General features: G+C 39.3%; 1 protein-coding gene across 1 annotated transcript; it reads left to right on the forward strand.

Annotated features, from left to right (window-relative positions):
* Positions 1-1,291: 1,291 nt before the first annotated feature.
* ABCB10 (ATP binding cassette subfamily B member 10) lies at positions 1,292-24,336 on the forward strand. Its single transcript, XM_014263321.2, has 13 exons — positions 1,292-1,757; positions 9,033-9,233; positions 9,594-9,796; positions 11,415-11,549; positions 12,935-13,081; positions 13,842-13,977; positions 16,364-16,459; positions 18,902-19,111; positions 19,374-19,453; positions 21,162-21,342; positions 21,580-21,623; positions 23,143-23,177; positions 23,711-24,336. Exons 1-13 carry the CDS (start codon positions 1,292-1,294, stop codon positions 24,000-24,002), a joined length of 2,226 nt encoding a protein of 741 aa, XP_014118796.2. The 3' UTR covers positions 24,003-24,336.
* Positions 24,337-24,688: the final 352 nt, after the last annotated feature.

Genomic DNA, 24,688 nt, shown 5'->3' on the forward strand with positions numbered 1-24,688 from the left:
CAAACCTAGTCTCACAAACCAATGTTAACTAATTTATACAGAAGCATGACCCAAAAATTTTAAATTTAAGTATCCCTAGTATCCCTATACTAGGCACTCTGGTGGGGAAAACAGGACAGTCAGTTCCCTGTTTGGGGCAGATTTTTGGTAAATAGTTTGCACTTTGAGCAGCAATATGCGAAGAAAATGGTAATGTTAAGGGATAGGAAAGGACCTTAAAGCCCATTTAGACACAGCCCCCCTGCCATAGGCAGAGACATCTCCCACTGGACCAGAGCTCCATCCCAACTGTCCTTAAACATTTCCAGGGGTGGGGCATCCAGAACTTCTCTGGGTAACCTGTTGCAGTATCTCAGCACCCTCACAGTAAAGAATTTCTTGCTAATATCTGTCCTAAAATTCCCCTCTTTCTGTTTGAACCTATTAGTCCTTCTAATCCTGAGGCTCTAGCCCAAGCATGGGCACATAAGGCCAGTTTATATCAATCCCGTAGACACCAGCTTGAGCATGGGATCAGGCGTATGGTGTCCCCAAAAGGCAGCTCTCCTCTGAATGGACATTTTCCCTTGTTTGGACCATGAACAAATCCATGGACACAGGCCACCAGGGTCCAGTGGCCATCCTGAGATGCCTGGAGATAACTGTTACACATGCAGGCCTGGAAACAAAGAATAGGGGAGGGGGCCAAGTCCCTGCTTGCGTCTCCCGGGATCGGCTGCCTCAGGTCCCGTCCCCTCACAGGTGAGTCTCTGCTATCAGTGGGCAGAGCAGGGCAGGCTCAAACAACCAGACTTGTTAGGGTTGTCAGGGTTGGAAGACGGAGTCCAACCCCATGGCAAGGCAGTGTCACCTCGAGCAGGTGACACAAGAACACGTCCAGGTGGGTTTTTAATGTCCCCAGATAGCGAAAATCCACGACCTCGTTGGGCAGCTTGTTCCAGTGCTCTGCCACCCTCAACGTAAAGTTCTTTCTCACACTGAGAAGGAAATTCTCATGCTTTCAGTTACGGCCACTGCTCCTCGCTGTCTCACCGAGCACCACTGAAAAGAGTCTGGCACCATCCTCTTGGCACCTGCCTTTGAGATACATTTACACGCATTAACGAGATCCCCTCTGTCTCCTCGGGCGCCATTTCGGCAGGCCCAGGCCCCCTCCTGTCCCTTCCCCGGGCCGGGCGGCGGCAGAGGGCGCTGGCCGGGGCGGCCGGGAGGAGGCCGACAGCCACAGCCTTATCAGCGCGCCGCAGGCCGGGCCGGGCCCGCTCGGCCGCGGCTTCCCGGCCGCCGGCCCATGGGCGGCGGCGGCTGCTCGGAGGCGCCTCCTCCTCCTCCTCCTCCTCCCGCCGTAGACCCGTGCAGCGCGGACCTGCGACCGCAGCAGCAGCAGCAGCAGCAGCAGCAGCTCGGGTGCCGCGCCGGCTGCATGGCGGGCTACGCGCCGCGCCTGCCCTGGCTGCTGCCGCTGCTGCGCCGGGCGGCGCCGCCCCCCTGGGCTCGGGGCGCCGCCGCGGCCGGCGGGCTCCGCGCCCCCCCGCGCCCGCCCGGCAGGTGCGGGGCGCAGCCGCAGCCGCCGGGCTCCCCGTCCTCCCCGTCCTACCGCCGCCTCCTCCCCGCCGCGGCGGTGGCGGGCGGCTCCCCGCGCTCTCTGAGCACCGCGGCGGGCGCGGAGCCGCCTCGCAGGGCTGCGGACGCTCCGCCGCGCTTCGAGGCTCGGAGGCTGCTGGCCCTGGCGCACCCCGAGCGCCGGAGACTGACAGGTACCGGGGCCGCCCCGGGGCTTTGCCCGAGCGGGAGGGGGCGGCGGGCGCCCCGCAAGGAGGGGGTGCGCGGCCGGGATGCGCCCCCGGACGCCGGGGCGAAGGAGAAGGTCGTGTTTCCCGGGAGAACCGGCCCTGCTGGCAGCATCCCAGCGCAGCGCGGAATCTTGGAGCGAGCCTTCCATACGTGTGAAAACCTAAAAACATACATTCTCCCCACTCTTCTCACTTTTCCATCTCTTAATCTGTTGGTTTTTGAAGGGAAGGCAAAAGTTTTGGAAGTTAACAGAACTCGAGAACTCGGTTCCGTTTGTTTAATATCTCTGTGCATGTTCAGCGCTGGCTTCACAATCTGCCTGCAATAAATTTGGGCCCAAGACTATATGAAATTAAGTAAAAAGGGGAACCTGATGCGTTTACTTTTTAAAAATAAACTGGAATTCTGTCCCTAAGTAACTTTCTTGCTTGAAACTTTCATAAGATGTTTTGAAAATTGTTTATTTTCTAGTGTCTATACGGTGAAACCAAAACACTGTGGTTGTATAAATTATACCCTTAACGCTGGTATTTTCGACAGTATAAACTGAATTTTCTTGACATTGCTTCTCATGGGTTAGTATGATAATAGCTGTTGGTAAGAAAACAATGTGAAATTATTATGTGCTTTGGGTTTTCAAGGCATCTTTATTGGTAGACAGCATGTGCATTGTCTCATGAGTAAGAAGCCTGTAGTCCTCTGTAAAAGTTTAGGTTAGTTCCCATGGAATGGGTAAATGGTGTTTGAGAGGAGAGGTGGGGTAGTTAGACATATAAAGAGGTGGTTTGTAGAATACAAAACACTGCACAAGATTTTATTCACAGTGGATATTTACAGAGTTTCATTACATGTTGGTGTTATATAGCCAGCATAATTTGGATCCAAATGAATGTTTATAGATTTTAGACTACCTCCTGGTTTTACAATGAAGTTTTAAAAGTCTGTGGTTTTCCCATTTAAATTTCATCAAGTAAATAAATCAGTTATTTTAAGTCTGACTTTTAGGACCCAAGGCTTCTAAATAACTGAAAATTTAATTTAGTTCACTTTACTGGGCACTTGCTGCCAGCTTGTTTATCACAGGCAGGGTATGTTATTCTTGTTCGTAATTATGTTTTGAAATAGAGCAAAGTATCCTTAATCTGTGCAGTCTGCTGATGGTTTTATCTAAGTAATTGGCTATCACAGTTACTAAAAAACAGCTACATGCAGTTTTGTCTTTTGAGATAACAAAATGGCCTGAATTAAAGTTTGGAAAAACCCTAACACAACAACTTGATGATATCAAATCATGAGGATGGAAAAAATATGGAAATATAATAAGTGCTTTTCAGTGTTCAGTTAGTCCTCATTCTGGGAGAGGTGTGAATTTATGTAAGATTCTTCTTTATTAGCACCCTGCTTAAGGGAAAAGTTGTAGTTAAGTTGTAATTAGGTGGGTTGATGGAAAAGCTAACGGGAAAATGCTTTTGGACATTATAGGGTGCAGGGATAACAAATATGGGTAAAATGCATTGTAGGTGGTTGTAGGGAAATTGCATCTAAAATATGTCGCATTTTGTTCCTGTTGCAGCTTTGTACCGAGAAACTAGTCCTTAAAAAAACTAGTATGTTTGGGTTTGCTCCATTCAAAAAAAAAGAGGAAGGTTAATGGTTTTGAAACAATGAAGCCAGGGTAAAACATTTAATTTCCTTTTCAAGTCCATATAACCAATAAGCAAATGACGTGAGATCTCTTCAGAGGTCTACAGGTGCTGTTTAGTTCTGCAGGAAGGTTGAGTTCTTCCAGATTTTTTGTATTTTATAGAACAGGTGTCTGGTAAGATAGGAGTGTAGCAGTACCAGTGTGGAGTGCTGTGTACCTTTTCTGGCATTCCACCTGGCCCATGAGTTGTGATGGTCTCTGTCTGCTCCTTGCAGCTGAGAGTTGAAATTCGCAGTCACAGAAGGTGAAGCAGTTGCCGTGAGGACAGTGGAAGACACTGGGAGGATGATTTATGGGGAAGTTGAGCAAGACAAACTTCACCCATCTTGGTGCACTGGGGAAGTGGTGTCAGCTGATGGGGTGCAAGTACAGAGGTGAAGGTGACCTGGTCCCCTGGTGATTGGCACCAGAGGAGAAGGTCCCATCTTGCTCTGTGCAGGGACTCTCCACCATCCAATGGCTCAGGAAGAAGCAATGTGCTCTGGCTCGGACTTCCCGTGTGCTGGCACACAGCACCTGTTGCAGAAGGAGCTTCTGACTCTCTGGAGGCTCCTGGGAATGAAAATAATTGTATCAAATGTCACACTGTCAAAAAAAAAAAAAAAGTATGAGTGTAATATGTTTCCTGTCCAGTTACTTCTACAGCAGGGTAGAGCTATGAATATATTTGAAATGAGGCGTGTGTTAAATTTTGTTGTTTGCTATTAAAGTGGTAAAAGGAAGCCCAAATACTATGGTGGGAATTCAATCTATTAGTGACCATGGTTCTGTGTAGTGATTAGGAGTTTGTAAATCCCATAATACCTCCCAAGTTTAACAAAGGAGAGGAGTAGTTGCAGGAGTTCTTTGGCCAGTCTGGTGTAGTCAGATAAAGTAAACCTGCATCTTCAGTTAAATTCAGTCCCTGGGGAAGAGGACAGGGCCATTGTTGGGATTATTAAATCCTGTTCTGTGTGTGAGACCACAAAAATGCCTTTTGAAAATTATCCTTTTTGCATCCTCCTGCCTCCTTGTTTCTCCCCGTGAGAATCTGTCTGTTGCACTTTATCCAAAGCACACTCGAAGGAAACAATATTGTATTGAATTGTAAAGTAAGCACAAGGAACTCTGAAATTTTTAATCCCATAGGAAAGTGTGCCCTATCCCTCTATTAAACTTTCTGTGTACCGCATAAGGTTTGTTTTGTCCTCTTTAGAGGCATTCAAGAAATGTTATTTCATACGTTTTATTTGGTAATTTTTGGCAAGTTTGTAATAGCTGCTTTCCTAAGGATTAAAATTTCAATTAAGTCAGAAAAGCACTGCCTTATTCATAATCAGATTTTTTTTTACTTTAAAATTACACCAGGTGATACATTTTGATTTTTTTACAAGGCAATTCTTGTGGTTTCAAAATCGTAATTCATGCATATATATATACATATATATATATATAGAGGTATCTTACTGAGTGTTTTCTCATATGTGGCACACCAATAAAATATAGGCTAGGTGCTTTTTGTTGTTTCTCCCCCTAGTTTTTCTTCTGATTTTGTCAACGTTTGGTATGAAACGCACAAAAGGTCCAAGGAGCTTTGTAGCTTTATCGCAGAAAGTTTGTTTTTCTGTGCCTAATTGGTGATGGTTGTTTATTTTAAACTGGTGGTGAACTGTTAACGAAGCTACTTAAGTAAGACATTACAGAAACTGTAGCTGCTTATCACTGTGATCAGTTAGGTGCTTGGACCTTAATTTCCTTGGGGGATGTTGTTGCTGCATTATTTGTGTGAGCTGTGGACATGGAAGGAGTAATAGCTAGGTTGCTCTGACATAAAGACTCTCCTATATAAGGTAAATATGAACAAGTTAATGCTTTACTGTTAAATGCACGATAGGAAAAAGAAGCCATACTCTCTCCTCTAAACCTAGAGTTATTCTGTTACTTTCTAGCATTTTGTGAACTGTATTTTTTTTTCTGAGCACAGTTACACAGTTGTTCTAAACAGTGTAAGGAGGGTGGTTCTAAAAGGTTCTTGCATAATAATAGATGCAGTGCAGATGCCATGTATGAATTTACTTTAACACAGAAAGAAAAGCACTGCACACAGTGAACTCTGGAAGAAGATTTTTATCTTGCAGTAAGTGTTTGCAGAGCTGACTCTTAGCAGAGTTGATACCCAAAAATATTGTGGACCAGGGTCCACCGAAAGGAAATGAACTTTATTTAACCAACAAATATAAAATTTACCAGTGCATCTTTCTCCCATAAAAGAACAGCTGAAGAGCCCAATCTTCCTGAATGCACATGATAATGTGGTAGGTTTCATTCATCATTCCAAATGCCCTTGTGGAAAGCCAGTCAGTGTTAAGCTTAAAAGTTCTCTACATATGAAATAAAACTGCACAGATAAGAGGTAAAAGACAGACATTCATTGTTACTGATAGAAGGATATTTCTCACAAATCCAAAGCTTGCTTCTGACCTGCCAGCCCCCCATATTTAAATGAAACCAGTACAATACCTAAACGTTTTCAGGAGGTAACATTCATAGCTTATGGAATAGTAAAAACTAGCTACTGTGACCTGTTTCTGGGTTACTGTGCTCTGCTAGATCTCGTCAATACCTCATTTTTTTTTTTTTGTCTTTTATCCCTGATTGGCTTAGATGATCTTAATTCATCTGAGGTAAGATCCTTACGTATTTGTCTTCAAAGCAGCCTCTCACCAAACAGACTTGCAAGTATTCTGTCTTCATACAGTTCCATATACTATACTGCATGAAAAGGGTGCTCTGGTAAGAACCAGCAAAATTAGAAACATTCACTGCCTTGGTGGTGTTTTTATGTGTAGAAAATTAATTTATGACTCTTTGGAGTCACTTAGTCTATGCTCTGAAGAGAGGTTTCTGATAGCTCTGCCTAGTTATTGCTTGTAAACATAGTGGTTTATCAGTTGGCAGCCTTGTCCTCCAAGGAAGTTGCAAGGAGTCAAGAAGCAAGCCCATGTCAGCCTTAACAGAGAGTCTGTTGATCTTAATAGTGATAAAGGCATCACTTTGTGCAGTAATCTGGATTTCTGTGCAAGTAGACAAGCAAAATGTTTTCCAAGAGGGGTTGCTCAGCTGCTGCTGCAGCCGCCTTTCCTTGTCGTTGCTCCTGTTGCCACTTTGAAGTCCTGGTTTTTTATATGTTCCACTGATCTGCCTCACATTTTCTTTATTGTCATCTCATAGTCTACCAAAAAAAAATTACTTCAAAAAGTAAAAGGGTTTGTTTGATGTAATTTTCTGGGTAACAGAGTAAGCCACGTGAAACTAATACTATAGAGTTTACTCTGACTTTTTTTTTCTATCAGCAACAGCCTTCAGTGTCACTGGAGTGTCTTCATATCTGGTTGCTGAACACATTGAACTCCTCCCTTCAGCCAGTTATCACCATGACAGCTCCTTTGAAGGAGGCGATGCAATGAGTGTTTGCTGGTTCTTATTTTTTCAACTAGTCAGCATTTTAAAAGAAACAAAAAATAGCAGCCACTTGGCAACTGCTATTTTTAGTGGGTTTGCTGGCACAATCAGCGTGAGAGTTTCAATTTGGGAACCTTATTTTGCATGTGATTTGTGATTAAATTAACGAAGACACGTATGTTGCTTAGTTCAGTAGTTTTCAGTTTGCTTTAGGTACTAGTATTTGCTCTTCATTCAATTAAGGCTGTTGGAAGTAATTACAGTGAAACCCATGCTAGTTTCAATGAGGAAGAGCTGAAGATAAAGTCAAGCTACTAGACAGAAACATATGGGGGGTTTAGCTATACAGTCCTCTTCCTTCTGTGAATATTTATATCTGAAGTTCATATGTACTGTTCCATCCATAACTGAGAAATTGTCTGGTCTAATGGCGATTGAGTTGCCATGCAGTACTGTGCTTATAATCAATGCTTTTGTCCATCTCCAGCTGCCTTGGAGACCAACCAGCTTTTCCTGACAGGAAATATCCTGGATTTTGCTGGATTTTTCCCTGCTACTTCAGAGGTTGAATATTCCAATGCTGCCAGCCTGTTAGTAAGGTCATTCATTAATTTTTAGCTAATAAGTAATATCCTCATGAGAGGTGCCTATGGCATAGATCAATTAGTTTACACCAGATAGTTTTTCACTTTCTCCTCTGGTTTCTTGTAGTTTCTATAGCTTCAAGTTGAAGATCCAAATCCTGTATCTTTCACATGCTTCCTGGCCTGACTGTAACACAAGGCAAAGATTGCAAACAAGTCTTGACTAAGAAGCACAGGCTGCAGCTGTGCATTTTTGTACTCTGAATTCTTCCTTATAAATGCACAGCTGTATTTACACTTCAAGTAAAAACTGAAACAAAGCTTTCCACGTGTGTGAAGGTGGTAAGAGGCATCAAACCATCTGTGTCAGGTGCTAGAAATACTGCTTACACCAGTGTGCAAAAGGGAGGCTGGCTGCTGTCTTTGTCATAGAAGCGATATAAGGAGCTCAGTAGAATGGAACGGATCTTCAGGACTTTCAGCACAGTATATTTTTGTCTTCAAAGGCATTATTTGTTAGTAGTTTTGCAGCAATGCTATGAATGGTTGCTTTAAGTGTGTAGTTGATTCTTGGAAAATGATGCTATATAAATGTCATTGTTTTTGTGGTTCAGTGGTTTTCATATCAAGTTTGTTCGCTTTTCAGTTAAGATGTGGTTTATTCTAGCTCTCAGCCATCCAAGCTTGGCTTGCCTTTTTAGAAATAAATTGTGGTTTTGGCTCAAGAAATTTCTTTGCAGATTTAAGCTCAAAAGACTAAGTTTTGGTCCAATGTGAGTTTCATACTTTGTGATATACCTTCAAAAAGCTACACAGGCTGTTCCATGGGTGGTCCTACAACTGGAATTCAAGAGCTCAGTTCATCAGCAAATGTACTTCTAATTAAGACATACACTATTTATCTTTTAGACCAACAATACTAAAGAGTAAAACAAAATGAATGTTTATAAAATTTATCACTTAAGAGAAAATCAAATTTGGGTAGTTTTTTTTGTTTGTTTGTTTGTTTCTGGTTTGTTTGGGGTTTTTTTTCCCAATAAAATTGCATGGCTAATTGATTCTCAGATCAGATCTTTACTTCAGTCCATTGTTATCTCAAAAACAGGCAACTGGAAGCTTCCATACAGTGACAACCATGAATAATAAAACCCAAACCAAACAGGAGTTGAAGGATTGTGTGTGAGAGTTTGGTAACTGTCAATGCTCTCTAAGGGTGACACCTGTGAAAAGTTTTTTTTGGATGCTGCTGTTGAAGATTAGACAAGAGAAGCGATTCCAGGACTGTGATTGTATACAGAGGCTTTTCAGAGTTTTAAAATGTGCCTTGCCTAAGTTAATTTATACAGTGGCTTAAAATACCCCTTTCAGAACTGGGTGCAAAAGAGTGCTGATTATTTCAATTGGCACTTGCCAGCTTAATAGAAGTTTCAAGTGAAAAATCATTTAATTTGTACTATTAACGATCTTGTAGGTGCAGAATAACTTTCCTTTTTCTTGTTGATTTGCAGCTGCTGTTGGCTTTCTGGCAGTTTCCAGTGTCATTACCATGTCAGCTCCTTTCTTTATGGGGAAAGTTATTGACATTATTTATACAAATCCCAGTGAGGATTTCACTGACAGCCTGACCAGCCTGTGTGCCTTGCTGAGTGGAATCTTTGTATGTGGTGCTGCTGCCAATGCTACACGTGTCTACCTCATGCAGACTGCAGGTAAAAACAGAAGCAAAAGTGGTACTTAGAGTCATCTTGTTTATCACAGCCAGGATATCTAATAATCTTAAACAAATTCTTGGCAATGGCCAAGAGATGATTTTGGAATTGGTAGCTTATTTTAACCAGAGCAGAGGTAAATCAGTAGTGCAAAGATAAGTCTGCTGGAATGGTTGCTCATTTTTATTTGCTCTTAGGTGATCTTAAAGGAGATCTTAAAGATCTCATCTAACACATCTTACCAAACTCTCTTCCCTGTAGTGTGCCTTGTTCAGTGCTGTGCAAGCCTGTGATTTTTATATTGTTGATGTCTGTGTGAAGCCCCTTGTGTCATGCTTGACTGACTTATGTTTTTGACAGGACAAAGAATTGTGAAGCGTTTGAGAGCAACCATGTTCTCCTCTATTGTGAAGCAAGAAATAGCTTTCTTTGACAAGACCAGAACAGGAGAGCTGATAAACCGCTTATCTTCAGATACAGCCCTTTTGGGCCGCTCAGTGACTGAAAACCTTTCAGATGGGCTCAGGGCAGGAGCACAAGCATCTGTGGGGATTGGAATGATGGTATGGTGGTCTCTTGCTTGATGCTTCTTGTAGTTTCACATTTGTTTCAATTCTATTAGGTGAGTGTGAATCAGTCCAGGAACAATTGTGTGCTCTTGGGTATGAATATATTTCATTGATTGTCTACAACAGATGCAGAGTATTGCAAGAGGTGATATGCCTGTAGTCAGCCACTTGATGTTTACTCACAAGCAAAATTTGGAGGATGATGGATTGACATTAACGACTGTTGCTACCCAAAGTTATCAAGCAAAATGTAGTAGGCTAATTGCTGAATTCCCTTCTTACTGAAGATACTAAAAAAAAAAAGATAACATTCCCATGGTTGTAGGTAAAATACGGTATGAAATTGGTAGGTTCTGTTAAAGCCTGGGTGAGCAAAGGCAGCACTGCACATCTAATTAATGCCGAGGATTTTTACAAGCATTTGTCTTTCTGCTTTAGTCTGTCAGTGAAAAATATGTTTATGTAGGAACCTTGTTAATGAAGGCTTCAGTGCAGGGCATCAGTTAATATTCCTTGGTGGTCAGTTGGATTACACGAACATCTGACTTCTCTTGAGGGTTTTTTTGTGGCATTAATTTTTTTATGTTTTGCATTGGATGCAGTTATCTTAAATGAAGGTGTAGTATTTCTGCTGTCTACCTGGAGTTAAACACGGATAGCAAATAGTCTCCTCATAAAAATAAGCATCCAATATTGTCATTATTAGAAAGTGTTAAGAATTTCCACTATGAAACTTTAAAGCTTTACTGTTTTGTCACTGATAAGAATTGCTGATAAGAATGGCTTTCTGTACTGTCTTACAAAGGGAGTCTGAGGTTTTATCTTACCACAGATAAAATGAGATAACTTTATATAATGCATTCTGCTCCAAAACACTGCCATGAGATGGCTGTAAGAGGTGAACTATAAAAGCTTGCCAAGAAAAGAAAGAAGATATTATGAAATAATTGTAAAGCCTGTCAATTATGTTGATTTCGAATCTTTCTAGAGATTTTTGTTTTCAATACAGAAAGCCAGTTGAAATGAAAACACATTAGATCTAATGTCAGTAAATCTTAATAATAGAACCTCTTTAGGTGCTTTGATGATGATCATTACAAGCAATAAGTTGTGCAGCAATAAATCAAATAGCTGTTCCACCCATTTGTGGGTGCTAGACAGTACTGGTGACTCCATCTGTTTGTTCCTCAGTTACCCAGAAGTACTGTATGATATTTCTCTACTCAGAGTTTCTGTATTACACAATCCATTTAATAGTTGTGAAAGCACTTTGAAACTGTGTAATAGCTTATAGCTTTCAGCATCCCCAAGAGATTTCCTGGTAGGCCTGTTTAATGGCAGGTTAAGATGCTTGACTAAGACCACACAGTGAACCAGTAAGAAAACTAGAAATTAAATCCAGACAGCTTTGTTTATAGTCCTTTGTTCTAACCTCCCAAATGCTGTGGAAGAATGGATATTTTGCCTGGAAAAAAAAATTAAAACATGATAAAGCATGGCAACACTAAATCCCTACTAGTTTTAGAAAAGTAGCAAGGGAAGTTGCACTTCAGTACTCCAGGGATTATTTTTAATCTGAATGCTAAACTCTGACAATACCTTTTTCTTCTAGTTTTTTGTTTCCCCTAGCCTTGCTGCATTTGTTCTGAGCGTTGTGCCACCGTTGGCTGTCGTGGCTGTGATTTATGGCAGATACTTGCGAAAGCTTACTAAAATGACTCAAGATTCTCTTGCAGAAGCAACACAGGTAACCCTTCTAGTTAACTTTAACCTAAATGTATCAGAGCAACTTTGGTATCTCTAAAAGTTATACATCTTCTGAAGACAATTGTACTGTTAGTTCTGACCCTGTAGTTTTGTAGGTGAGTAGTATGAAAGGTGAATGTCAGTAACACTTATTCACAGATCTCAAAAACAACCATGCTTCCTTTGTCCATAACAGTATAATACAGAGATACTAGACCTTGAGAATCTGGAAATATAAGAAATGACAAGGAGCTTAGGCTTTAGCTTTGTGAGAGCATAAAAAAAATCAGCCTATGAAGTCCTGTGTAAGTTGGTACCTAGATTTGAAAGTCACTTTTCTTGGATTACAGTTTTGAGCTTGAAGCTTTCAGGAGCAGCCCAGATGAATGCTTCCTTTGCTAGCAAGCCTGTTTCTGAAATGCACCCCTGATGTTTGACCTAACTGTCAGCTCTTAAAAGTTTATGGGGCCTGTTTCTTAAACATTTTCCTCAAAGGCTTAGGGTGGGGAAACATTATTATAAAGCATAGAAATATAATTAGGAAAGCTCTAGTTAAAATAGTCACAGATGTTAGCTGTTATAAACATGGCATGTCCTTTTTAGAACTGTGCGAAAGGAATATTATCCCTCTTCTGTTTGTCCTCCTTAGACTGTATTGGTGGGAAGCTCATGCCTTTGTAAACCAGGTGTGGGACTTCATGTGAACAAGCAATTGTTGTATTCCATTCAAATTTTCAGGTTGAAAGGGAGATGGAAGAAGGAGAATTATATTTTTGTATTATACTTTTACTTACAAAAGCAGAACTTGTGTTTTCTAAGACCATCACAATGTCCATTAACAACTTAGTGTAATTGATAAAAATTAAGGTATTTTAGAATTAATACTTTTCTGTTTAAAAGTTGAAATATTGAGTTGAAATGAGACATTAGTATTTGGACTAAATTAATTTCCAGCATTGCTTTGATAAATGAGTGGAACTGTTTTAGGAAATAACTGCGGGCTTTTTTGCATGGCTTAGTATGAAACAGAATATTCTTTATTTTTTCCCTTCCCACGTTGTTATTGCATATTGTGAATAGTAACTTCCCTATGGGTGTTGTTCACACCAAATTTTTTAACCCTACTTTTATATTTTTCTGTCTCTGCTAGCACTTAAGACAATCTTGAGGTTTTTTTTAAAACTGCCTGGGCATGCAGCTTGCTTTTAACTTAATAAAATTTTAAAAAAGGGGGTTGGGGTGGGGAGAGGAAGGAATGAGAAAATTTCTAGTGCTATCCAAAGATATGTAGATTAGTGATTAGGTTTAACTTTCAAATGTTCTGTAATGTGAGCATTTCAAATTGCGTGTCTCTGTGGATCTGTTTTATGCTTTGCTTCAACGCAGTTAGCTGAAGAACGTATTGGAAACATCAGAACAGTTCGAGCTTTTGGGCAAGAAGTGGCTGAAATGGAGAAGTATACAAATAAAGTTGATTATGTGCTACAGCTGGCTAAAAAAGAGGCAGTAGCTCGGGCAGGCTTCTTTGGAGCAGTAAGTATATTTAATGAAAGTAAGCCAACCATGTTATGCAAAGTGTCAATTATTTTTAAACTCCCAAAGATACTTAAAAATCTGCAAGTAAATGATTGAGAATAAATTGAAGCTACATAAAACTGTGGGAAGACTGGACTTAAATCAGTCTGAATTGCTGTGAAACTGCATCTCAAGATAAAACAATATGATAAAGTCATCTTAAGCCTCTATTTCTGCACCATGCCCCATAGCTGGGGACTACTTAGCTGAGGTCATACCTTCTATTTAAGGAATTAAACCAGTGGAAACCTTCCCCTACCCTTAGCATGTAGAGGTTTGGCTCCCCAGTGAGAGGAGCATCAATGCATAGGAAGGTGGGGAGTGCACAGGTATGGGAGGGAGGCTTGGATTTTTCCATAACTGTTTGTCTAATTGAATTCTAAAACTGGACCGTAACTTCAGACTATCAATTCTTCCTTGATAAAGATGGCTGAGAATAATGTTTAATGTTCCTTTCCACCTTGGGGGAAAACAAAAAAGCCAAAAAAGAGTTGCTTGCTTTTTGAACACTTGTTGGATAGCACAGTGCCACTGGATGTCTGGCTGGCTGTTGGCTGACTTTATATTAGAATTGTTGAATTTACTACAGTCCTCCAAAAGCCTAGACACCTATAATGTGAGAGTTCTTTTCATTACAAGGAAAGTTCTGAAACAACATTTTAGGGGATGAAATTCAAGATGTATGTGACATTTAAGATGCCTTTTCCTTTTTCCTTAGACTGGCCTTTCTGGGAACTTAATTGTCCTGTCAGTGTTATACAAAGGAGGATTACTAATGGGCAGTGCCTACATGACAGTTGGTGAACTCTCATCTTTCCTAATGTATGCTTTCTGGGTTGGCATAAGCATTGGAGGTATGGAACTGGAAATTAGATTTTCTTCACTTCAAAGCTTTACAGTCATTATAGGGATGGGAGGGAAGAAATACTTAAAAAATCTGACTTTCTTAAAAAGTCTTCCAAATGAACTTCTCAAGAAATCATAATTATTTTTTTTTTCTGAAGAATTAATGAAAATATTCCTCTATAATTTAATATAAACCTTCTTTTTCTCCAAAAGAAAGGTTGTTTTTTTTCAATGTGTGCATGTGACAGTATATATTACTTTAATTTTCTTTAGGTCTAATTAAGATACTTGCTGTATTGTGTAAAGCAAAAAAAAAAAAAATATGTGCGTCTATGTTAAGCATACTCTTTTTAGAAAGGCACGTAACATTTAGCTGTAATTCAGTATAGAGTGTCCTCAGCTGGAAGAGTAAACAAAGTGCCACCAAAATACTGCACTTGGTGCTAACCTTCTGGGTTTCCTTACTCACTGACTTCTCCTAGAAGCTCACAGTCTGTAATCTACTGCCCCAGCAACAAGCTGTTCATCTTTTTGACAGAGCTGTCTTCATGGCTGCATACAGGCAAAAATGAAGATAAGTTGCTCTGAAACTCTACAGCTTATTTGAAGTATTCTTCTTTAATATGAGTCTGTTACTTCTGATAAACTAGGAGGGCGATGCAGCCTTTTAAGACTAGGCCTGATATCCCAGGGAGCACAAAGATGTGCTTGAGGGCAAAATTTAACAAACCTGCTTCCTTGTATACCAAAATTCCAGTGGCACCCATTCCAACTATCAGCCCCCTTTCTTCTTTGCTTAAGTCATTGAAGTTTGGTCAACAGAGATACCTGGCACTTTGAAAACATGGGACAAGCTAATATTAAATAAATGAAGATTAGAAGCACTGCTAAAAATATAATTGAATTAACTTTTATTTGCCATAAAAAGATATTTTTAAGTTCTAGTTCATATTACTGTAGAATGTAGTTCTGCACAGAGCTCGTTCTCATGGGGGCTCTGAAGCAGAGGTGTCTTGCCACAAGAAGCCTTCCTGGATGCCTGTAAGGCATATAAATCTTCCAAGTGCTAAGTCTTCTCTGTGTATGTCATCAATACATATAGGAGTTGATGCAACAATGGTGAATTTCACTACATAATCTGTGACTTTGCCCCTCTTTGTTGTGCTTTCTTCCAAACACAGAACATGGGTTATGAAAAATAAAAACATTTTCTAATTTGTATTTGCTGTCCCTATTATATAATGTTTTTTTAATGAGTGAATTTGCACACCTCAGTGTTTGAGTTTGAAGTTGCTCTGTGAGGCTTATGCCTTCCCCTACTATGCCCTGCTCTAGGATGTGATGCTTTGGCTCTTTTTTCCAAACAGACAGCTTCTCACCATGGCTAGTGTTGCAAACTTTCAGATAGTCCTCAGCAGCAGCATGATGAAATACTCTGCCTACACTTATAGACTTGTGACCTTGAGCTGAACTTCTTGCTTTTCAAAAATAAACCAGTAAATCCATAGATAGATAGGTAGGTAGATAGATAGATGTACATATTTTTATATGCACCTTGGTTTTTCTGCCCTCCTGAAACAACTCTTAACACTGTAAGCACTTTGAAGTGTGTGTTTATTCTGTTGGATTTAAAGATCATTAAATTGGTGTCTTTCTTTTGAAAGGCAGACAAAAATTTAAGAAATTGGACATTTTATATCCATGTACTACTCAATTTTTAGTTCTGTGTTGGTTTTTGTGTTTCTATTAGCTGAAAAGCCCTTCGGCCAAGCTACCTTCAAGATGATCCACGCAGTGCCAAGAGCTGGGACCCAGTATTGTGTGCAGGCCGTGTCCCTAGCTTTTGCTTTCTCAAGTACTGTTTGACGTATTCTGGCATGGGAGAATTTATTTTCCATTGTCCCCTCTCCACATACCTTCTCAAGCATCACTTCAGCCTTAGGTTTTGTGCCCTCTTTCCTCTTTGGCTGACTCAGTCATGCTCCCCTGTATTAGTGTGAACCTATCTGACAAAGAAGAGCATTCAAAATGCTCTGTTCTGTTGAATGATCTGGGAATATAGCTGGTTGAATGCAAAGCCATTTTCCTAAATTTGAATGCTGTTCTTCCTGACAGGTGAATGAAAAAGGGCATACCTAAGCTGAAGTGTATTAACATTTTCTTTCTTCAGAGTCATTTGTTTTGCAGATATAAATAAGAACGGTGAATAAGGGTTATTGGCAGCTCTCAAATGAGACTAGATAGGATTTAACACATTTAACAGTTTGTTGGAATAAAAGATCCCCTACACATCTGATTCTTCAGCTCTGCTGCTGAAAAGTATAATGCTAATTTTATCTCTTCTATGTCTTCCATTGCATATAGATGCATAATACTGTTCTGCTTTCTGTTTAGGTCTAAGTTCCTTTTATTCTGAGCTGATGAAAGGATTAGGTGCTGGTGGACGTCTTTGGGAACTTATTGAAAGGAAGCCCGAACTTCCATTTAATGGTGGGTTCTTGGTTTGTTACTGTTTAAAGGTTGATTTTCTCTTTTGGGTCAGCAATACTTTAGAAGGATGTGTGTAACACTTAAAGGTAGTACTGACTTAGATTCTCCTCAAAAAAACTAGATATAGTCATAATCCTTCTGACTTTACCAAATTGCGAAACAGATGATGAAAAATTCCTTTAATAAAAAATTTTAGAACCCAGAAGTTTGGCTTAATTAAGTACTTTTGGTTTAATTATTTTTTATTTATTTAATTCATAATATGATTTTGAATCATATTATTTTCTAATTTACATGACTGAGGACATGGTCATTTCTAGCTTTTTGGAATTTTTTGTTGATGTCATCACTAGTTCCTCTTGATTCAGCTTTAGAGAGAAAAGAGTGGAAAGAAGAAAAAGGAGAGAGGAGGGAGGAGCTCTGATAAGGCAGTATCTCATATTTCCACTGAAAGGTTTACTGTGCTCATCTCTAATGGCTAAGAAATGATAAGAGAAGCTTTCAAAACCAGGTGCTGTTCATTAAAGAATATTGCACGCTTAAACATTTCATACTAAGCCAGTGAAATCAGCCCATAGTAAGACACGTTGATATGAATCCTATCTTGCAAATACACAGTTTGAGGCCTTTCAGCAACACATACTAAACTGAGTTTTTGAGTTGTTTTGCCATAGGAGTGGGCTGAGCCATGACTGGGGAATAAAAGGAAGTAAAGGGTAGGACTGATAGGGGGACTTCTGATTCTTGGGATAGTGTGGATGTGCAGCTACAGCAGGTGTTGCTTTTGGAATGATTTGCACCTTTCTCCTCACAGTAATACTACCCACATTTCTTCCTTATTTGGGGGGAAAAGATTTTATTTTTGCAGAACTCTGGTTGTTGCTGGTGACAACAAATATCTCAGGAACAAATAATAGTGTCTTTTTTCTCATATCTAGAATCCAAACAAAGAGAAAAGTATGTAGCTTTTAGATATTTTTACAGTGATATATAGAGGAAGGACTTGTGGTAGCAGACTTCCTGTATTGCAGTAGATTCAGTGTTTCAAGCCATGGATAGACTGTGCAATAACTGGAACTGATACTTAAGATAAGTAATTACTTGTTACCATGGTAATAATAAGGATTATGCTGTTAACACAGGATTTAGCAAATATATTTCTTTTCCCAAAAGGAGGTTTACAGGCTATTGTGGAAACATTAGAATGTGTATGTCCATAAGTTAAAGGAAGGAATCTGGAATTGTATCCTCTTGCCTTTTCAATTCTAAAGCTACCATCATTAAACTGAAAGTCTGAAGAAATGGAAACATGATTAAAAAAAGAGCAGAACTAGTGAAATCTTGATTGCTACTGATGGGTGTCTTTGTTTCTTATCCACAGTTACCGTTTAACCAAACATTGGCATGTGCTACCATGTGCTGTGGCTGGTTGGGAGTTACTTTAGTGCTGCATCTGAAAAGAATTAAGGGTTTGAGCTGTGCTTCTCCAGCACAAACAAACATGACTCGGGTATTGCTGTAGTACTGCCAGTTTTCACAAATTCAATGGGAACTTCATCTTTTGGGAATGCAGCCCCACTGTCAAATTAATTTGCTCTGTATGGATATGTGTCACTGGGTTTTAACAGGGCTTGAAGAAATTTTTTTTCTTTGTCTTAGCTATTTATCAGCTTTTTATAGTAATGATATTAAGATACATGTTTAAGTCAAGTGCTGTGTTCCAGAAAGAAGCTGGTTTTATTTAACTTTGGTAGTTTTTCATTCATGGAAAATTTCTCAAACTGAAATTTTCATTTCAGTGACCTGTTGCCTAAGAGGTAGGCCTCTTGATTAGTATTTGAATTTATTAAATATGCTTTCCACTGAAAGGAGATAATAAAACCAAAAATTGTCTGTTAGTGCAACAAACCTACCAGCAGCTTTATTCCAGTGACAGGATCTGCTCTTGTTCAGAGGAGAGTGCTTCAGGTGACTTTTGTGGCTTGGTGAAAGGGCAGTAAATGATTTGCAATGTTTACCTTTTTGTGTTCTGTGGTAACGGGACTTTGGCCTTCACCAATGTCTTTTTATTTCATTGCTCCTAATTGACAAAGCTTAAATTGTTCATAGTATGTTCATTAGTTCAGATAATTCTATGAGATGTGATTGTTGTTAGTGGTTAGGTATTAGCAAGATGCAAATTCTCCCTCTTGCTGTAGGCAGCCTACAGGTTCATTGCTGGTGAGCAACCTTAAATTGACATTCGGGAATGATTGGTATACCACACTGATTCACTTATGGCTGAAACATAACCACTGTGGTCCTGAATTGTGGCTTGCAGTTACCCATAGATTGAATGTGGAGATAGATACTTCTATTTAGTGTCTGTAAAGCAAGTTCTAGGCAGGCTGAGCTAATTTTTGTTTCTGTTCACATTTCTGTATTTTATTCTTTGTTATATAGAGGGAATCACATTAGACAAAGACGTATTCAGAGGCGCTTTGGAATTCAAAGATGTTGAATTTGCATATCCAACACGTCCAGAAACATCAATTTTCAAAGATTTCAGCCTTTCCATTCCAGCTGGCTCTGTTATGGCTCTCGTTGGCTCAAGTGGTACAGGGAAATCAACAATTGTATCCCTTCTGCTGCGGCTGTATGATCCTGTCTCAGGTATGGTTTGTGCGTTGCTGTCATTTGCAACAATTAGGCCTTTGCATCTCAGATATACCTTATAAACAGTTTGGGTTCCTGTGCTTGAGGTCCATGTTTCCTTCTGGGGGTGTATGGCTACACTGTGGTGGTGCCTGCATAGCTTTGCATTTCTGATCCACCACTACATTGCGTGATTCCCCAGGGGCTGTCATTAGCTGTTCATTCAGATTCTTTTCAATATGTGTCAAACACAATGGACTTCCCTGTTTCCTAACTTAAGGTACTATCACCGTTGATGGCTTTGATATCCGTCAGTTAAATCCACTGTGGTTCAGGACAAAGATTGGAACAGTAAGTCAGGTAAGGAAATAAAAAAATATCCAGGTGGATGAGATAATTTTGTGATCAACTAGTTTTGCTTACTTTCCTTCTTTTTAAAAAGACATAATCTTGCTTCTCAGTGAAATCCTTCCATCTCACTATAACTGCTGTTGCACATGTTTTTTCTAAAAGTATTTAGAACTAGTTCTAGTATTCTTGTATCTGTTTTTACATAATCACAGACATCCAAAATGTTAGTTTAGAAAAGTGTTCATGTGGAGACTGGAAGGTAAATTACTGGAAATCTTGTAGATATAGCAAGCAACCTAATGCTTGCTATAATTTGTTTAACAAAGATCTTAACTCTTAATTTTTGTATTGATGGAAGTCACACCATCATATTTTACACAGCCATTTAAAAAACTGACCATCTGTGCTTTGAGTAGTTTCCAGGAAAACATAATTCCATTAGGAAAGCATGAAAATACACCACAGTTGGCACTTACTTTTATAGCGCCACCTTCCTAGCAACCTCTAGATTCTGGAAGTCAAAGGTGTTTTAAAAATAAACTATTTCATCAATTAAAATGTTCATTCCCTCGTCTCTCCAAATACTTCACAGTGCAATCAACTGTTGGGCTGATGTTCTGGTTAAAAGCATAAGAGTAACTGAGTATTTGTTGCATTTCAAAACAACTTCTTTATGTAATAATGCCACCAAAAGCTTTTCAGTAGAAAATATTTTCCTGCTGGCACATTAGCACTTTTCTTTTTGAAAGATTCTATTCCATTTAAATTACCAGTAGGAGGTCAATACTGGTATTCAAAGAACGTGACTCTACTTTTTAAACAGAGCTCACTTACCTTGTTTCAGACATTTTCCCTTTGTACATCACTTGTCCTATCTCACAGTTCTCTGTTGCAAGCTTGAGTACAAATTAAATGTACATAATGCCATAAAATCTGTGTAGAGATTAAGAAAAGAATCATCATTGTTGCAAATCATAGAATAATTTGGGTTGGAAGGGACCTTTAAATGCCATCTAATGCAATCCCCCTGCATTGAGGAGGGACATCTTCAACTAGATGTGGTTGCTCAGAGCCCCATCCTTGAATGAGCCTGACTTAGAATGTTTCCAAGATTGGGGCATCCACCACCTCTTTGGGCAACCTCTTCCAGTGTTTAACCACCTGCACTGTTAAGAAGTCTTCCTTATATCTAAACTGACCCTCCTTTAGTTTAAAACCATCACCCCTTGTCCTATCACAACAGGCCCTGCTAAAAGTTCTGTTTCCATCTTTCATAGAGCCCCTTTAAGTCCTGAAACACCACAGTCAGGTCCCTTTGGAGCTTTTTCTTCTCCAGGCTGAACAGCCCCATCTCTCTCAGTCTTCCCTCACAGGACAGGTGCTCCATCCCTTCCATTATGATGATATGTGGCCAAGCACAAAGGAAGGGCTTTTGATGTTTGAATGTATAGCTCTTCCTAAAATATTAGGAATTGAGAGCTAGTTTTTTTCAGTTAAAAAAGCAACTTAATTTTTAATTGGTTTTCACTGTTCATTTTGTTGTTAGGGGATGAGGTTTTTTATTAGTCTTTAATTCAATTAACTCTAGCTTGTATATTCTTTGTATGGATATTGTAAGTAAGGTCTTGTAAGTAGGATTTATGTTATCTGACATAATAGAGAACACATGCATACAATTAGAGATCTACCATATTAGTTATGTGTTTGCATTTGTCAGGAACCAATTCTCTTCTCCTGTTCCATTGCTGAAAATATTGCCTACGGTGCTGAGGATCCTTCTACTGTGACTGCAGAGGAGATTCAGAAAGTTGCTGAAATAGCTAATGCTGCTAGTTTTATCAGAGATTTTCCAAAAGGGTTTGACACTGTAGTTGGAGAAAAAGGCATTTTGCTTTCAGGTATGTCTTTATGTTGCTTACGTTAAAAATCTTGATGCTACTGAGTGATGTAAAAATTCATTTTTTGTTACCACTTTTTCCTCCAAGCTATAGCCTGCCATAAGTATTAAAAGAATCCACCCTTCACCTCCATTCCCCACTAAAGTATATGGGTCTAACTCTGCTCAGCCCAGGCATTCAGTTAAAATTACCTGACATCTGTTTTCCTATTTCAATTTACTGATTCTTTTTCCCCAGGTGGACAGAAGCAACGAATTGCAATTGCTCGAGCTCTGCTCAAGGTAAGCCAGCACCCAAACAGCTATTTAACTACTTGGGGGAAGGCAGGAAGGATTAACAAGGAGGAGGTATTTCAATGGGAGAAGTAGGAAAATATTTTAAAAAGGGAAAACTGTATCTTCTATGTTAATGAATTTGAAAAGGCTGAGTGGCTTACCTAGTGACAATTTTACTTAATGTCAGTGCTTCTTCCTATCTTTCTGCCATGTCCTTTGGTAGTTCTTGACAAGACTGATGTTAAATCATTGTATGATGGCCCACTTCCATAAGATGAGGTCAAGGATGAAGGAAGACATTAAGAATGTGGTGCTATTAAAATACGCATATGACATGTCTGTGATCAGATCTCTATCATTCATGGGTTAATTTTTCTCGGTTGCAGTTTGCTAGTACTTCAGATGCCTTATCTTGGTTTTGAGGAGAGGAGGTCTAGATTTGGGACAAGGTGTTATTTCAGGCACAATATAGTGTCATGTTTTTCTTCAAAGATGTGTATGGGTCAAGCTTCAGGGCAGGCTCTGTGCTGCACCAATATGAGTGGCTTTCTGAGGATCAGAACAACAGAGAGTTTGGTTCAGGGACAGCCTCTGGGCATTGCAGGGAGGCAGTTTGGTGCTGATGCTGGAAGTTTTGATCCTTGCTGAACGCAGTTTACACTCATGTTAAGCCACACAGGTGTCTGTAGCATCCTGGCATGCCCAGTTCTGCTAGATTAGTAGGAATTCCATTATACCAGTTCTCTTTTACCACAAATGCTGAAAAGCTGAGTTTGTTCCAAGTCATGCATTTTATACGGTTCATGGGATTAAGACTTTATTTAGTGGAAGTAAAAAGGTTGAAAAAAATAAATGAGTAGTTGATATACTGGAATAGCTGGTGGTACAGGGGAGTCCCATCTGTCCCAGATGAAGTTTAAAGCTTTTTCTCTCAACTTTGTCAAGGAAGTTTGGGTTATTTTCTGTAATTCAGTAGTGAATTCTTCTAAAGGATTTGAGTGCTGGCAATTTATTTTTTTTAATAATCTAACTGGGAGAAGTTCTTAAATTCTAGCTCTTAAGTACTCTTGTGTTCTACCTGAGAGTGAAATACTGCTTGTTGGTAGGGCTTTGTTACTTTCAGTTACTAAGACAGTTTTATATAGCACACTGTCTGCAAGCAGAGGGGACCTGAGCCTCTGTGAAAGAGCTCCATAAGAATGTAGAACTTTTGATCACAGTGCTGCTAAGAATGCCTTGGCAAAATCATCTCCCCCTATTAGTTAATATCTCTCAAATGGTTATCCAGGAATAGTATTCTGCTATTTCAGTTTGGAAAATTTGAAAATGGAGGAAAGTTTTTTTCTGTTTTGTCCTCTTAGCATTTAGATTTCTTAGAAGTAATGCTTTAAATGACACTCAGTTCTTTTGATGGAGTAGGTACTCTAACTTGGAGTTTTAAGCTATATGAATCTTGTTCTCTATTGATACTAATACTCAGATCTTGTTTAATTGTTACTATAATCAATTTTACTTTCTTTTTCAGAATCCTAAAATTCTTCTGTTAGATGAAGCAACAAGGTAAGAAATAGAAACATAGAAATTATGTACCTGTAAAACTCAGATTTGGAACTGTTCTCTCTTCTTTCTTTCTCTCCATGTTGTTATACATTATCTAGCCCCTTACTGCTTTCTACTCACAAAAAAGAATGTGCCTTCAAGAATGTGTGACTTGGTTAGGAGACCTATAATAAAAGCTGTTCATGCAAAGCAGAAAGGATAGCTGGTACATTGTGATTTTTTAATTTTTCAATAAAAAGTTAATTTTTTAGGATTATTCTGCAGTAATTGATTTTCTTTTTTCTGCTGACTTCATTTGGTTTTTTTTCTCCATGCTTATTTTTGCATATGGGAATGTGTAATACTTGTTACTTGGATGTGAGCACTGAGCACATTCACAAAACTTTTCCTGCAGTTCCAGAGGTTCTTCTTCACCACAAATAGAGAGGGTATGCAGTTTTGGCAAAATAAGCCTCGTGCATACAAAACAAACCTTTCCTACAATAAATAACAAATATTCCCCTCTCTCCCATCCCTACCCCATTTGTTACTAGTGCTTTGGATGCTGAAAATGAGTATCTAGTGCAAGAAGCTCTGGACCGGCTGATGGAAGGGAGGACAGTCCTAATAATTGCTCATCGTCTGTCTACTATTCAAAATGCTGATTGCGTTGCAGTCCTTGGCCAGGGTAAAATTCTTGAATGTGGGAAACATGAGGAACTACTTGCAAATCCAAATGGACTTTTCAGGAAACTAATGCAGAAACAAGCTTTTCTTCAAAATAATGATACTTTTGCATTAGATTTACAATCCAGAGAAAAGGATGTATTAAAAGAAAATGTATGAGACAATGTATGAATGATGGAAACTTATAAACGACAAAGACTATAACTTATGTTTCAGTTATGTAAAGTAAATGTTATATTTTTCCAAAATGTACAAAATATTCTTTTGAAATTTAAATGTGTTTAAACTTTTTATTGAAAGCTTTTTAATAACTATTGTAACTTTTAAAAGTGTCTGTCAAACTGTGATTATTTCAGTGCATAATTTTTCTCCATGTGTTACTTTGAGATTGTCTAGAATCTTGTTTGCTGTAATGCACTGTGTGAAGATGTGCTCCATTCTCAAGTAAGTTCAGTATTGTAAAGGTAATTAAATTACAATATTTTAATTTTCATATCATTGTCTCTCTCTTTCCAAGGAACTTCCATGTTTTGTCCTTGTCAGTAGTCTTAAAATACTGGAATTCAAAAATGCATGGCACTAACACACTCTGAAAGTTCTGTCTGACTTCCACTGCACTGTCCTTCCAGTTACCGTTTGTTCCAGTGTGATTGTGTTCTGAACTTGACTATGATCCCCATCTACAGTTCTTGTAGAGAATTACACATGAAAACATATTTTAGAGAGTATGAAAGCGTGAGTTGGGGGAAAGTTCTTTAATAAAACAAACAGCCCTATGGAAAAAAAAGGCAACCAAACAAAATAAACTTAGTTTGCATAAGGACAAAGGAAGTGTATTTCTATAT

Source organism: Pseudopodoces humilis, chromosome 3 (genome assembly GCF_049639895.1).
Source record: "Pseudopodoces humilis isolate 2021_Gansu_Grassland_sample_001 chromosome 3, ASM4963989v1, whole genome shotgun sequence".
NCBI classification, from domain to species: domain Eukaryota; kingdom Metazoa; phylum Chordata; class Aves; order Passeriformes; family Paridae; genus Pseudopodoces; species Pseudopodoces humilis.